The sequence below is a fragment of the Harpia harpyja genome, chromosome 6 (genome assembly GCF_026419915.1).
Source record: "Harpia harpyja isolate bHarHar1 chromosome 6, bHarHar1 primary haplotype, whole genome shotgun sequence".
NCBI classification, from domain to species: domain Eukaryota; kingdom Metazoa; phylum Chordata; class Aves; order Accipitriformes; family Accipitridae; genus Harpia; species Harpia harpyja.
The window spans coordinates 48550342-48565859 of NC_068945.1; the positions used below are offsets into that span (position 1 = coordinate 48550342).

The 15518-nt window shown below is 41.7% G+C and overlaps 1 protein-coding gene across 1 annotated transcript; it reads right to left on the bottom strand.

The window, feature by feature from the left end:
- Window positions 1–482: 482 nt before the first annotated feature.
- Window positions 483–13002, bottom strand: LOC128143591 (RNA helicase Mov10l1-like). Its single transcript, XM_052790951.1, has 6 exons — window positions 12915–13002; window positions 8465–8649; window positions 2388–2544; window positions 1862–1974; window positions 847–1037; window positions 483–501 (listed from the first exon to the last, which is right to left on the bottom strand). The coding sequence occupies exons 1-6, from the start codon at window positions 13000–13002 to the stop codon at window positions 483–485; spliced, it is 753 nt and encodes a 250-aa protein (XP_052646911.1).
- Between the last annotated feature and the right edge of the window lie 2516 nt (window positions 13003–15518).

The following is a 15518-nucleotide window of genomic DNA, read 5'->3' on the forward strand; positions in this document are numbered from 1 at the left end:
TTTGGCCTGCAGAATCAGGCTTGGTAATCCTACCAAGGCCTTGTTAGCGTTGAAAGTGACAGATTTTACAGGTAATAGCCCTATTTATACACATTTGAGCAGTATTTGTGTTTTTCACAGGACAGACACCTGAACTCACAAGTCAAACTCCAGATCTTTCCTGCAGAACTGCTACTGACTAGTTGTTGCCCATTCTATATTTGTGTAGTTGATTATTTCACAAAATTTTGCTCCTTCTCCATACTGAATATCATCTACTTTTTCCAGCCTTTTCTGCAATCTGTCCAGATCCTCCTCACATCACATATGCCATCTAAAATGCCTGCAGAACCTCCCAGTTTGATATTTGCAAGCCTACTGAATGTCTATTATTGAGATCATGGAACTATTATTTTAGGACAGATATCTGAAGAATCATTAGAACTTAAGCAAAATGGATTAAAGAAACATCCATTTTACATCAGTTTTGCTGAGAATGGTTTTCAAACAGTAAAGTCCTCACTAGAAGAACACAGATGAAAAGAAACACAAAGTCAGAGCATGAGCTTGGCATTTTTCTAACATAACCATGCAAAATTCCTTCCTTGCCTAGCAATATCCCCGAGCTCAGCTGCTACTAGTTTTGCTTCTCCAGTAACCACAGATGTCTCCACCTTCTGGAAAAGAAGAAAAAGCAAGGGCCAAAACATACCACACTCTGATCTTCCCAATGATCTATCACGCCTTCTAGTCAACTAGTGAAGAATTCACAGTATTTCTTGCTTAATAGATGCAACAAATTTAAGCTGCATAATTACAATTCATCTGTAGTTGTTATTAAGTGGAAAGAGAAAGAATGAATATTACCTATCCTGGCTGACTGGCACCAAGCAGAGAGCTCTCCAAATATAACACGACTGATTGCTCTCCACCACAATCGTGTTCACTAGATCATGTTTACAAGGTGAATAGCCATCAGGAAGTCTCAATGAATCCAAAGTGAAAAATATACTGTCATCTACTGTACCACTTCTTCCACAGATGCTGGAAATGCGAACCTGTAACAGTTTGTTATTCAGTGTTACTTGGTATTATCTGCTTAAGCTAATAGGCATACTACCACTGCATAGTTTTTTCCTACAACAGTCATCCTAGCATTAATAGAGCTGCATTCTGAAGTTTCAGTTATTCATGGGAGATAAACATACAGCCCTAACCTAGAATCACTGTGCTTGTCTTCAGATTTAAAAGTGTAAAGGAACACAAATACTTCAGGTAAGCATTAGGTTCCACTTAAGCGCATACTACAACATGTACATTTGACTTAATCATGGTACCTGCCTTGCAACTTACCAACTTATCTAATTTATACTTCAGTACTAGCAGTCGCAAGAGAAATTTTTTTTCCTGTGCTTGACATGCAAATATTATTCAATATATTACAGTTAAGTCAAATACAATAAACCTAATATATGTATTCCTAGAGGGAACAAATATTTTCATTAAAATAAAAACGGTTGTTTTTAAGGCAAAATACTTGGCTAAAGTCAAGTAAACATGATAAATTTTACAATCATTACTTAAAAAAAGTTTGAAAATCCACACATCCTCATTACAACCAACGTAACTAAAACAGTAAGCATCCAAATCAACAGTTGGTAGCCAGTAAATAAGTTACTCTTCCTGTTCTAACCAAAATGTGTATGCTTTTTCAAAAAGCTTTATTATTTTAGAAATAATCCTATAAATGGATGAGTTGATATGCTTTATCTTTTAAATAAGTGTTACAGAAGATCTACCAATATTAGCAACTTAAAACCATCTTCGAAACCCCACTGCACACAAGATTCCTCTTGCCAAAACCAATGTGTAAAACATTTACCTTATCTATTTGCTTATATCTCAAAGGCTTTACAGCAACTGCTTCACTGTTCCATGTTGTTGGGTTAATAAAATATTTCGCTTGCACCCAGTCACCTTCACAAGGTTTGAAACCTATGCAAAACAGAACATTTTTCAATTGCTACTGATGACATTTACATTACTCCCATACAGAACTAGTTTAAATTAAATAAAATGACCAGCCAGAACAATGCAGTATTCAGACCCACTGAGTTCAAAGGTCTCTTCGCAGTTCTTCCCCAGTAGCTTATGACAAACTACATAAGAGATGCTAGTGGAAAAATACACTTGCTTACATGTAACTTAGGCTTACATGACTGTTTGCAAGTTATGCTCAGTGAGAATGAACAGGTAGCTTTCTTCACCCAAATCCCTATATATGTTTCACTACATACACTCTATTAGAACTTTCTTGGGATGTGGACTGCAAGTTTACCAGAAGATATTTCTATTGTACATATAAAAAAAAAAATTAAGGAAGAGCAAACAAGAAAGCCCCAACACACCTTCACAGACGTCTTCCATTGCAAAAAAAGTATTCTGATTAATATAGCCACCATCCTTAGAGAGAGAGGTAATATTGCCAATTAATATTTTCATATTTAGTTCAGAAGCATCACAGGTAGGATTGGACTCTCCCCACGTATTCTGGGCTGCATCTACCTATTAATACAAAAAACCCCAACATTCAAACAGCTGATACTTAGAATTGTATGTTAAACATACATTCCTACAATAAATATCAGAATTTCAACTGCTTATGGATGTCAAGCTCCTTATTCTATACTCACTGTAGCTCTTCATTTCTGTACACAAAAACATGAATAGTAAACAGTAAGTAACTTCTCTTAGAAGTCTGCTGTATGCTGCAACACTGACAACTACTATAATTACATGTTGATTTGTCAAATCTTTCTCATGATTCCCTTGCTTTAGGTCTACTTAAGAATTTTCTTCATATTGACAAGAGGACTTTGCCCCCCCCAGCAATCTGATTGTACACAAGTGGAACTAGAACATCACTATTTCAGAAAGAAAGAAAAAAAAAAAGTTTTCAAGATGCTATCTATAAACACTATGTATTTCAGACTGCCCCTCAGTTGCTCTTTAATAAGCTGAATAAAAAAAAACAAACTCTAAAGAGCTGCTTCTTACAGACTCTCCGTATCACCATCTCAAATGTAAGTTTGCTCACTTAAACAGCCCTCTGCAGAACACAAGCTACAAATTATCGAGGTATACAAACCATTTTTTCTGCCCAGCTATTTCGGGGCAAGGATATAGCATCTCTGCTCTTAATTACTAGAATTCCTAGAACTGTGAGTTCTCTTCCTTGGAGGCACAATTTTCATAACGAACACCTACATTATAAAGCAAGAAGAAACAGTTCAAACATTAACTGCTTTGTCTTGATCACAGGGATCCTATTCCAGCTGCTGAGGTCCCAAAATAAAAACTGGTAAGGGAAGCTATCTGGACTAGCCTGTGAGTTGGCACCTTTTACAATGGAGACTTGGTCAGCAAAGGAACTGGCAAAAAAATTCCACATGAAAGTACTTGCTGAAAATTTACATAGTGTTTATGCAGGCAGACTCATCCTTGGCTAGGACAAGGACACTTTCTACGTACGTGCTGAGGTGGCATATATACCCACTGCAGAGCTAACAGCAGGACTGGTGATATTATCCCAGCACACTCCATTGCAGTGACCATTACACTGTTCACTTTAAACAACACTATGCTGTTTCCACAAGTGAAATGTAACCCCAACAACAGGTGTACTAGTCTAGACTAATTACTAGTCTAAATCCGTTTATTTCAGAAAACTTACAAAATACACTGGCCATTACCTAGCACATACAGCAAAACATGCCCCAACTGATAAAATATCCTAAGTTTTTTTGGAAATCCTTATGTAGTTTTCAGTTACCAGATTTATGTATTTTGGAGTGATGACAATATTTCAACAGTATTGTGAAAGCTGTCAGTCAGAAGGAAAATAAGGAAGGAGAATGAAGATTTAAAGTAATTTATTTTTTGACTGTGTGTGTGAGTACTATTTTACCAGCAAGCACTGATATTGCTTGCTGGACTTAAAATACTTAGTTTTCACATAGGAAAGTCATTCCACTTAAAGAAAATAAAAAGACATAAAGTTATCTTACTAGTTACCTAAGACACTAGGTTTTTTGATAGCACTAGAGCTGGTAATATTTTAGAAATGAGACTTCTCTTTCACATTCCTTTTATGTTTCATTTTAGATCATACAATAAAACTCTCTCCCCGCTAAAATTCTTTCCTCAGTTTTATTTAATCAATGAAACTGCATTGGTTTCAAAATGAAATGGATTTGCTAAGACAAACTCCCCTCAAAATTTTGTATCTAATTGGAGTTCATTTTACAATTTAGTGTTGCTCTCTTATCTAGTTCTAATCTTTAGTATGAAGCATCTTTCTTACTTTAGCCTTCAGGAATTGTTCTTGTTGGTATTTTGAGTTAAAGGAAGGACAGAACAGAGAAAAAAGGAAGCATGCAACCTTTTAAATCTTCCTGAAATAAAGTATTAAAAAACAGATGCCTAACAAACCCAGATTAAAAAAAAAAAACCAAAATACCCAACTGATTGTTAACTGCCAACATCTCAGAAATAGTTTTCATGAGATCGTTAGTTATTACTACATCAGCAACAGAGCTTCAAAAAAGTCTACACAAGTAACTCTACTGCATTTCCTCAGTAGTCTACAGAATTCAAGAATACAGAAAAGTGCATCTAAACCCCCACACATTACACAGAGTAAAATGCAAATCAAGTTAGTCTTCTAGTGTCTTTATCTTCTGTCTACTACTCCTGCTTGAAAAGTCACATTTCTAGTCAACTTCATTTTATCAGACACAGTACAGTTACTGCAAATTCAACCATTAGAGGAAAAAAGTTCTCATAGGTGTGCATTTATTTTAAGCTTAAGTCCAGCCTCTAGGGAGGAGTTTATCATGTTCAATTCATTACTTTGGCAAGAAAACTTGTCTTCCCCCTTAGCCTGACATACATCTCATGGACTATTATCATGTTCAGATGAAAAGCATATTTATTATTGACAAATAATGATTACAGTAAAGGCTTTCAGCAGGCATTCAGCATCTTTGCATTGGTTTCCTATTTATATGTTAATTAGATAAAGATCTTTCCCTAAGATTAACAGCTATAGTGGCTGATGAAGTTAGAGCTTTGAATCCTAGTGAGACTTTTAAATTCAACATAAAAAAGATGAGAAATATAATAAAGTAACCTACCAGACTAACACCTGTACTAACGTGTTTTACAAGAGGCAACTCTTTCTCACAGAAAAGACCAACCTTCACTTATCCTTCATCCACACAGTCGTACTCAAAGGAAGACCATTACAGTGATTGGAACCGTATTGTACTAAACTGCTCATGTGAACACTCACAAAGCAGCCTGGTATCTGGTCATTCTTTACGGAGACTCTACTGGCCTTAAGTGCAGCTCTTCAAAATCTAAGTTTCATCAACAGGCAGTGTTAAAATTTTTAGTATACTTCCAGTCATAGATGTGTATGTGAGTTTTATGTACATACAACATGTGGCCTCCACAATATGCATCCTTTTCACAATTTTAATTAGATGTTTTATGCAACAATGACACTGGCAGTTCAGTCTCCTGCACATCACAGATACATTGTAGAGGACTCTGCACATGTACATGACCCCCTGGATTTCCAAGTGTTCAGTAGTTTATGGAGTTAGCCTGACCTTCAGACACATGGAACATTAAAACATGTGGGTCAAATTCTCAAATTCTGAGGGGGATAGGGAGCAAGGAACAGAGTACATCATACAACCTTGCTTTCCATAGACGTGTCAATGCCTCTACTGATATTCAGGGCCTTACTTAAAAGCCATGAGGCTCTTTTCCAAAAGAGTGCACAGAAAAATCCAGCGGAGCTTCAGCTGCTCAAGTTTATCATCAAGAGAAGACCCACGTCTAACAGAAGAGAAATATAAATAAGAAGTAACCCCATGGTGACAGATGAAAGTATTTTTAAAGGTATGTCTCTGCTCACCATTAGTATGAACGGTTTCAGGACTGGTCAACAGACTAATTCTGAAAAGTGTGCAGTACATTACCAACTGTAATTCACTCTATTAATATATGCCACCTGGTACCAACAGAATTACCAAATGTGCCAAAATAGTACAAACTCACTTCCATATGACAGACAGCTGATTATGTCTGGACACTGCTGGCAACTGACCAAAATGTCTCTGAAGTACCAAAATCAGGATGGTGCATAAAAGAAAGGCATGAGGAATCAGAAACTCTATATGCTAATCGATGCAGGATTTTGATCTCCTTTTGCCAAGTTAGGTATCATTTGCTAATTTAACACAGTAATGACAAAGTCTTTAATCTGGTAACTTACTTATTAAACCTGCGTATCAGAGCTTTAGTAATAAGATTACTAGCTACATTAGAATACTTTGGCTAATCATTACCTTCCTATTATCTGAAACATGATCCCTGAAGCCACTATGTTTGCTGATTACATTCTTTATAGACAGCATGAGTTAAGATGTTTAATTATAAAACATCCATTTACTAGATAACACAAGTTAACTTTTAAACTAGTTACACTGTTGTATTGGGTTTGCATGGCAAGGTTTTGGTAGCTGGGGGGCTACAGGGGTGACTTTTGTAAGAAGCTACTAGAAGTTTCCCCCATGTCTGACAGAGCCAATGCCAGTCAGCTTCAAGACGGACCTGCCGCTGGACAAGGCCAAGCCCATCAGCAACAGTGGTAACGCCTCTGGGATAATGTATTTAAGAAGGGGGAAAAACCCCATGCAACAGCAACTGCAGCCAGAGAGAGGAGTGAGAATATGTGAGAGAAGCAACCCTGCAGACACCCAGGTCAGTGAAGAAGGAGGGGGAGGAGGTGCTCCAGGAGCCAGAGCAGAGATTCCCCTGCAGCCCGTGGGGAACACCATGGTGAGGCAGGCTGTCCCCCTGCAGCCCAAGGAGGTCCACGGTGGAACAGATATCCACCTGCAGCCCGGGGAGGACCCCACACTGGAGCAGGTGGATGCCCGAAGGAGGCTGTGACCCTGTGGGAAGGCCCCACTGGAACAGGCTCCTGGGAGGGCGTGTGGACCCACGGAGAAACTAGAGCAGATTTCCTGGCAGGACTTGTGACCCTGCAGGAGACCCACACTGGAGCAGTCTGTGCGTGAAGGATTGCAGCCTGCAGAAGGGACCCATGCTGGAGCAGTCTGTGAAGAACTGCTGCCCGTGGAAAGGACTTACACTGGAGAAGTTCATGGAGAACCATCTCCTGTGGGAGGGACCCCACACCGGAGCATGGGAAGAGTGAGGAGTCCTCCCCCTGAGGAGGAAGGAGCAGCAGAGACAACGTGTGATGAACTGACCCCAACCCCCGTTCCCCTTCCCCCTGCGCCACCAGTGGGAGGAGGTAGAGAAAGTAAGAATTAAAGTTAAGCCTAGGAAGAAAGGAGGGGTGGGGGGAAGGTGTTTTAAGATTTAGTTTTATTTCTCATTATCCTACTCTGATTTGATTGGTAATAAATTAAACTAATTTCCCCAAGTCAAGTCTGTTTTGCCCGTGACAGTAACTGATGAGTGGTCTCTCCCTGTCTTTATCTCAACCCACGAGCCTTTTGTTATATTTTCTCTCCCCTGTCCAGCTGAGGAGGGCAGTGAAAGTGGCTTTGGTGGGCACCTGGCATCCAGCCAGGGTCAACCCACCACAACTGTGATTTGCTCTGTACAGCTGCTAAAGCTTTAGCTCAGACTTTTGGTCAGGGTGAGTTTATTACATGAAGTACACTAGTCTAGTGCTGTACTTAAAGTATAATGCAGCTAAGCCAAGCAGATACAAGCCAAGAAGATGGGTTCTGTACCACCCAGTTATCAACTGCTTTTGCACTGCTGTCAGTCTTTGTCAGGTAGATTATTATAGGCACCCAAGAGTGGAGCCTATAAGATTAAAAAAATTACAGTAGTTTAAAGTTTTGACAAAGTATAGTCAAGCTTGAAGTAGGTTTACAAATGAAGTGTTAAGCAAGAAAGTTACTGAAATCTCCATTTTTATAACTCCATGACATTTAGTTGCTGACTTTTTACAAGAAGTTTTGAAATTCACTTCTGTGCAAACAAGAGTAAACTAACAGCCCCTGCTTTTACTTTGTTTTCCATTCATATAACAATAACATAAAATTGACTTTGAAGCTCAAAAAGGTTAATACACAGAGATTTGAACTAGGTATGATTAAACAAATTCTGATGCAATTTTATCAACCAATAGTTTCATACTCACTACATCTAGACCTATATGCAGAGAATCAGTATTAAAGGAACAACATTTTAAATGAGATAGAATAAAATAACAATAAAAAACCCAAAACAACTTATAGCCACTAGGTAAAGGGCTGGCAATTTCTACTATTTTGTAGAATTTGGAAGGCTAAAACTATAGTAACCTCCAAAAGAAAGTCTCAAGGAATTTACAGAGAAAGTGAGACTACTATTTTTCTTCACCTCTTACCCTGATAGCCTTCAAGCCACCTGATGTTTTATCCTCTTCAACAGTGGCAGTAACTTCCTGTCCAACAGTCAGAGGCATATTTTTTGTAACAGCATCCTTCGTGAAGATTATCATGTCATCTATCATCCCATAATCATGGCAAAATCTTGTCACTACTCCTTGTACAGTTTTTAATTCTTTATCACCTGCAACCAGAGGAAAAGCACTGACATAAAAACGAATCACTTGTTTACAGAACTATGCAACAGGTAATTAAAGCTACTAAAAGTGCCATCCCTTCTATCAAGAAGTCATTCTCTTGTTCAACTAACAATACCAACAGGTTTCAACTAATTAGTTTCACATTTCAGTCTTGAAGTCTTATGGCAAGTTATGGTTTCAACCAATTAAGAAAGCTAGTTAAATACAAACTACATTGTAAAAACAACATTCTTTAAGCTGCATGAGAAAAATCATAGAATATCTTGAGTTGGAAGGGATCCATAAGGATCAAAGTCCAACTCCCTGCTCCTTGCAGGACTACTTGGAAGTAAACCATAGGACTAAGAGCATTGTCCAGGTGCTCCTTGAACTGACAGGCTTGGTGCTGTGACCACTTCCCTGGGGAGCTTGTTCCAGTGACCGACCACCCTCCCAGTGAAGAACCTTTTCCTAATGTCCAAGCTGAACTTCCCTGACACAGCTTTATTGCATTTCCTCGTGTCCTATCGCTGGTCACCAGAGAGAGATCAGCACCTCTCCCTCTGCTGCCCCCCGTGAGGAAGCTGTAGACTGCCATGAGGTCACCCCTCAGCCTTCTCTTCTCCAAGCTGAACAAACCAAGTGACCTCAGCCGCTTCTCATAAGTCTTGCCCTCGAGGCCTTCCATCATCTTGGTCACCCTCCTCTGGACACACCCTGATGTCCTTCTTATATTGAGGTGCCCAAAACCACACTCAGTACTCGAAGGTGGGGCCGCACCAGTGTGGTGTAGAGTGGGACAATCACCTCCCTCGGCCGGCCAGCTATGCTGTGCTTGACACGCAGGACACGGTTGGCCCTTTTTGCTGCCAGGCACACTGTTGACTCATATTCAACTTGCCATCAACACAAACCCCCAGATCTCTTTCCACATGGCTGCTCTTCAGCCTCTCATTCCCCAATTTGTATGTATAACTGTAAAATCATAATATCATTTAGGTTGGAAAAGACCTTTAAGATCATCGAGTCCAATTGATAACCTAACACTACCAAGCCCACCACTAAACCATGTCCCTAAGCACCACATCTACACATCTTTTAAATATCTCCAGGGATGGCAAATCAACCACTTCCCTAGTTCCTAGGCCTGACAACCCTTTCAGTGAAGAAATTTTTCCTAGTATCCAGTCTAAACCTCCCCTGGTACAACTGGAGGCTGTTTCCTCTCGTCCTATCGCTTGTTACTTGGGAGAAAAGATGGACACTCACCTCACTAGAAGCTCCTTTCAGGTAGTTGGAAAGAGCAATAAGGTCTCCCCTCAGCCTCCTTTTTTCCAGACTAAACAACCCCAGTTCCCTCAGCCACTCCTCATAGGACTTGTTCTCTAGACTCTTCAGCAGCTTCATTGCTCTTGTTTGGACATGCTCCAGCACCTCCATATCCTTCTTGTAGTGAGGGCCCCAACCAAACACAGTATTTGAGGTGCAGCCTCACCAGTGCTGAGCACAAAGGGATGATCACTTCCCTAGTCCTGCTGGCCACACTATTTCTGATACAAGCCAGGATGCTATCGGCCTTCTTGGCCACCTGGGCACACTGCTGGCTCATATTCAGCCGGCTGTTGACCAACACCCCCAGGTCCTTTCCCACCGGGCAGCTTTCCAGCCACTCTTCCCCAGGCCTGTAGCATTGCATGGGGTTGTTGCGACTCAAGTGCAGGACTGGGCACTTGGCCTTGTTGAAGCTCATACAATTGGCCTCAGTCCAATGATCCAGCTTGTCCAGGTCCCTCTGTGGAGCCTTCCTACCCTCACGCACATCAACACTCCCACCCAACTTGGTGTCATCTGCAAACTTACTGAGGGTGCACTCAATCCCCTCGTCCAGATCATTGACAAAGACTTTAAACAGAACTGGCCCCAATACTGAGCCCTGGGGAACACTACTTGTGACCAGCCACCAACTGGATTTAACTCCATTTGTTGCAATTGAAAACGGGACTCCGAAGCTGGTTGCAAACGAAGACCCTTTATTGAACAAAACGAGTCCTTTTATCTACTACTTGTGGCCGACGCAACAGCCAGCAATCATAGGCAGAAACTTCCCAAAATTTTCCACTCAGCAGCAACTACCTTATCTCTACACAATTCTTGGCTCCGTGTTCTTTCAGCATGATTACTTCGCCAGGAACCTCACTGTTCCCATGGCTTTCTGCCAACCAGAGCAATAATATCATTATTTTCACAGGTGGTCACTGAGTCAAGTGTTCCCACATCCATTCACCACCACTCTTTGGGCCCAGCCATCCAACCTGTTTTGTTTTTTTGTTTTTTTTTTTTCTAAAATGCAAAGTGTACACCCATCTAAGCCATGAACAGCCAGTTTCTCCAGGAGAATGCTGTGGGAAATGGTGACAAAGTCTTTAATAAAGTCTAGGTAAACAACATCCACAGCCTTTCCCTCATCCACTAAGCAGGTCACCTTGTCATAGAAGGAGATCGGGTTAGCCAAGCAGGACCTGCCCTTCATAAATCCATGCTGACTGGGCCTGATCACCTGGTTGTCCTGTACATGCTGTGTGATGGCACTCAAGATGATCTGCTCCATAACCTTCCCCGGCACCGAGGTCAGACTGACAGGTCTGTAGTTCCCTGGATCCGCCTTCTGGCCCTTCTTGTAGATGGGCATCACAAGCGCTAACCTCCAGTCAACTGGGACCTCCCCAGTTAGCCAGGACTGCTGATAAATGGTTGAAAGTGGCTTGGTGAGTACTTCTGCCAGCTCCCTCAGTACCCTTGGGTGGATCCCATCCGGCCCCATAGACTTGAGTATGTCTAAGTGGTGTAGCAGGTCGCTAACCATTTCCTCTTGGATATGGGGGCTTCATTCTGCTCTCCATCCCTGTCTTCCAGCTCAGGGGGCTGGGTACCCCAAGAACAACTAGTCTTACTATTAAAGACTGAGGCAAAGGCGGCATTAAGTACCTCAGCCTTTTCCTCATCCTTTGTCACTATGTTTCCCCCGCATCCAATAAAGGATGGAGATTCTCCATAGCCCTCCTTTTGTTGCTAATGTATTTATAGAAACTTTTTTTATTGTCTTTTACAGCAGTAGCCAGATTAAGTTCTAGTTGGGCTTTGGCCCTTCTAATTTTCTGCCTGCATAACCTCACGACATCCTTGTAGTCCTCCTGAGCTGCCTGCTCCTTCTGCCAAAGGACATAAACTCTCTCTTTTTTTTTTTTTTTCCTGAGTTGCAGCCAAAGCTCTCTGTTTAGCCAGGCCAGTACTACCCCATTTCAGGTGCAGAATCCAGCACTTGAATATATAAAATATATATATTCAAATACCTTGAAAAATTTGAGATAAAAAAAATACCTTCAAGCTAAACAGCTTTTTGCAAAAGCTCGGGGCCAACAACTATTTTCAAGATTTTCCATAGCAAAAGAAAGTTCTCAGCATAGTTTGCATGGGGAATCCAACACATTTAAAATTTCTATACTGAAAAAGCAGGAAAAGTAAATAAACTATACAAATTAATTCTTCAAATTCTTTATATAATATTATAGTTAATACACTTCTGAAGTGAGATGTGGTGCTGTTTCTCTGGAGACCTAGGAGTTTCAAGTCTTTTGGATTAGAAGTAGCATCTACTTAGATATCACACAAACACTCACTCAACAGCACTGCAGTACAACTTCAGGCTTAAAGCTGGACTTAAGTATGCTAGTTTATATTTCTAGCATATTATTAGCTACACTCACAGTCAAGACTATTAGTACAGTAAGTAATCTTTTTTGTTTTCTGTATTCATAAATATAAAAAAGCACTTTTTACTACATTGAGTAATGCTACCAAAGGCATCTTAAATGTACACCATTTTGGAGCCTCAAAACATCAAAGCTACACTATCATTTCCATTCTACAGCACAAGAAAGATGAAGAAGGTTTATTTATTAATACAATATCACAAGGGAAAGCCCAAAGCATCCACCATCCACCACCACAACACTCCCTTTACACCTCACTCCATACTCTAAGTAGCAACAGTAATCTGTCCTACTCAGGAAACATAGCAAAAAAAGTACTGCTAGGAACCCTCCCACACACTCTGTAGTCAAAAAGCTGTCTTCTTTTCCTGATTTCCTTTCTTAAGGCAACAGGTCTTCACTCAGCCACACTCACGTGGGGGACAAGACCACCAACGCCCTCAAGACTCTGAAGCTGCACACAGGCCCTGCAAACCCAGAACGGGCCCAGGAACTCCTACCTGAGGCCGCCCATCTCTCATCTTCTCTTTCCTCGTCACCTGCACGTCTCCAGAAGTAGGAGAGCACCTTAGAAAAGAGGCCGAGCATCCCCGAGCACCCTACAGCAAACACCTCCCTCCAACAACCCCCCTCAGTGCCCTCTCCTACGGCCGCGTTTCAAGCCCCCACGACGCCGCCGGCCAATCACGCGGCTCGCTCCTAGTCACGTGAAAGAGCGCACGCCACGTGCCATGGGGTGGGGGAGGTGTTAGGGCTCCAGGAGGCCTTTCCCGCTGCGGGCGCGCGGGCTGGAGCCAGCGGCTTCGCCTGGCACCGCGCTGTGGGAGCCGCGCCGCAGCCCGCGCGCCTCGAGCGTGACGTCACGGGGCGTTGAGCGGTGGCAGCCTACTTCCCTCGCGCCTTCCCTGAGGGGTGCTGCGCGCCCCCCCCCCCCCCGCCGTGAGGAGACGGCCCTGTGAGGCACCTCTGCCCGCGGCTCGGAGGGGACGATGTCCGTGGAGCTGGGGAGGGGCGGGCTGTTGTCAGGCCCGCCGCCTCCTCGCCACAGGCGGCACAGGGCCCTCTCCTGGCCCGCCGAGTGGTGGGGACCGTTGGCAGAAAGGAGGGTGAGAGGACTGCCTTCGGTAGGGTTTCAGGGCAGCAGGGGTTGAGGAGACATTGAAGGTGGTGGGGTGTGGTTACCACAAAAAGCTTAAAGCAAAGTGATGGTGATGCTGTCTGGAATTGTGGTCATAGTGTATGACAGGTTTTCTGGGTTTCTGTAAGCAAGGAGTCCTGAGCACGCAAAGTGCACAGGCAGGCTGCCATCTCACCTGGGCTGAGGGTACTTGGTGCGTTTGTGTGGCACCGGGAATAAGTCAGACATGGAGTCTGTCCAGAGTGGTAAAATGGAGTGCATGGGAGAGTATGTATGTGCTAATGGTGTATTGTTGAATTGCTATACTCTCAGTAGCAGCCAGTTTCAAAACGATAGAATAAGCTCTAGAACATTGTAAACTTGATTAACCAAAAAAATACGTATTTTTGTTGTATCAATGTAGGAGCTGCTCTGGTTCTAGAGGAAACAAAATTTTATTGACTGCTGCTTACCATTTCCATAGTTGGTATTTTTACCAGTTCTCTTCACGCAATGCACTTTTAAGTATTTTGTATAACCCCCCTTTACATTTTGTTTAACGAATAGTGTTTCACAAAGCATGGTTTTTGAGTTGATGAGCTCAGCATCCCAGTAATTTCAATGGGAACTGCCACATAAGACTGTTACAGGAGATCGTTTCAGGAAGTTGGGAAGAGCAGTGTATATTTTATGGGAAACTACTTTATGGCTGTTGTAGAAAGGCAGCATAGTCTTGGGATTAGATTCTGAGACTAGAGTAGCAGTTGACTTTGGCAACCTTTTATTTTCTACTCGTATGGTTAGCTCAGCATTATTCAGGCAAAAAAAGGCTAGGAGTGCATTGCAGATTGTTTAACACCTTTATAGAGGTCTATACAGTTCCTAGACCAGAAGAAATTCTGGTTGCCAGTAATTACACACAGGTTCCAGTGTCTTGCTCTGAAGAGACAGAGGTGATGCTATTGGGAGGAGAAATGTGCATGAGTGTCTGTAGTAAGTGGTCTTTTTAGAAAAGTGCTGAGGGAGTGACAGCCTCCACTTCTAGATACATTGATTTAAAGCATTTTAACTACTGTTTTCTTTCACTAAGATTCCTATGGAGTGCAGCCAGAGGACTGTTGGTTGGCAAAAATGTGACAGATGAAGAAATTGTTTTTCTGGAGGAGTAATTATACATGCATAAATTCCTGTCTGAAGGTCCTGTAGTTTGTAACAGCCTTCCCAGGCTGTGCTTCTCAGGAATCTTACTGCAAGAAAATGGCCTAGGCAGAAAAGATCAGTATTCAGTCTGGATGTCCTTTAAAATGCTAACATGATGTGTTTATGACATCCGTAAAACTAGAAGTATTTTGTATTTTAATAGCATACAATGGATAGGATATATACTGATCGAACCTGTTTAAACTCTTCAGATCATGATTCACGTGAAGGACTAAATCCAAAGAAGTTTATATTATACTAGGGGAGCAAGACATCCCTTTGAAGCTATTGGGCCTACGTTTTGCTCTTGATTCAGTACATGCCCCAAGACATGAGCTGGTAAACAAGGATTGAGGAATCGGCTCCAGAGAAACAAAGTACTTCAAAGACCTGATTTTCAAAGAGCTGAAAATATTGAACAAGGAATAGAGGTAATGAGCTAAAACAGTGTAATTAAATATTGTGTGAAAGAATGCATAGGTAGTGTAGCTAATAAAAACTCATCAGAAAAAGGAAGAGTTGGTCAGCATGATAAGCATAAATTTCACCAGAGCTTCAGGTGCTGCATATTTTTGTGTTTAGATTTGGGAACATGGGCATGAGCCTGGGTTCAGTGCTAGGGAAACTGGTCCAGGACAGAATGCCTTTTTATTAATTACTGATACAAAAGTAGGACTATGACAAGTTTATGTACCTTTTTATCATGTTGTTGCTTGGCAGATCAGTTATAGTTGTCAATCTGTTTTTCATCTTTTGTGGTTATTGTGGGGGATGCTCTCATGGCACA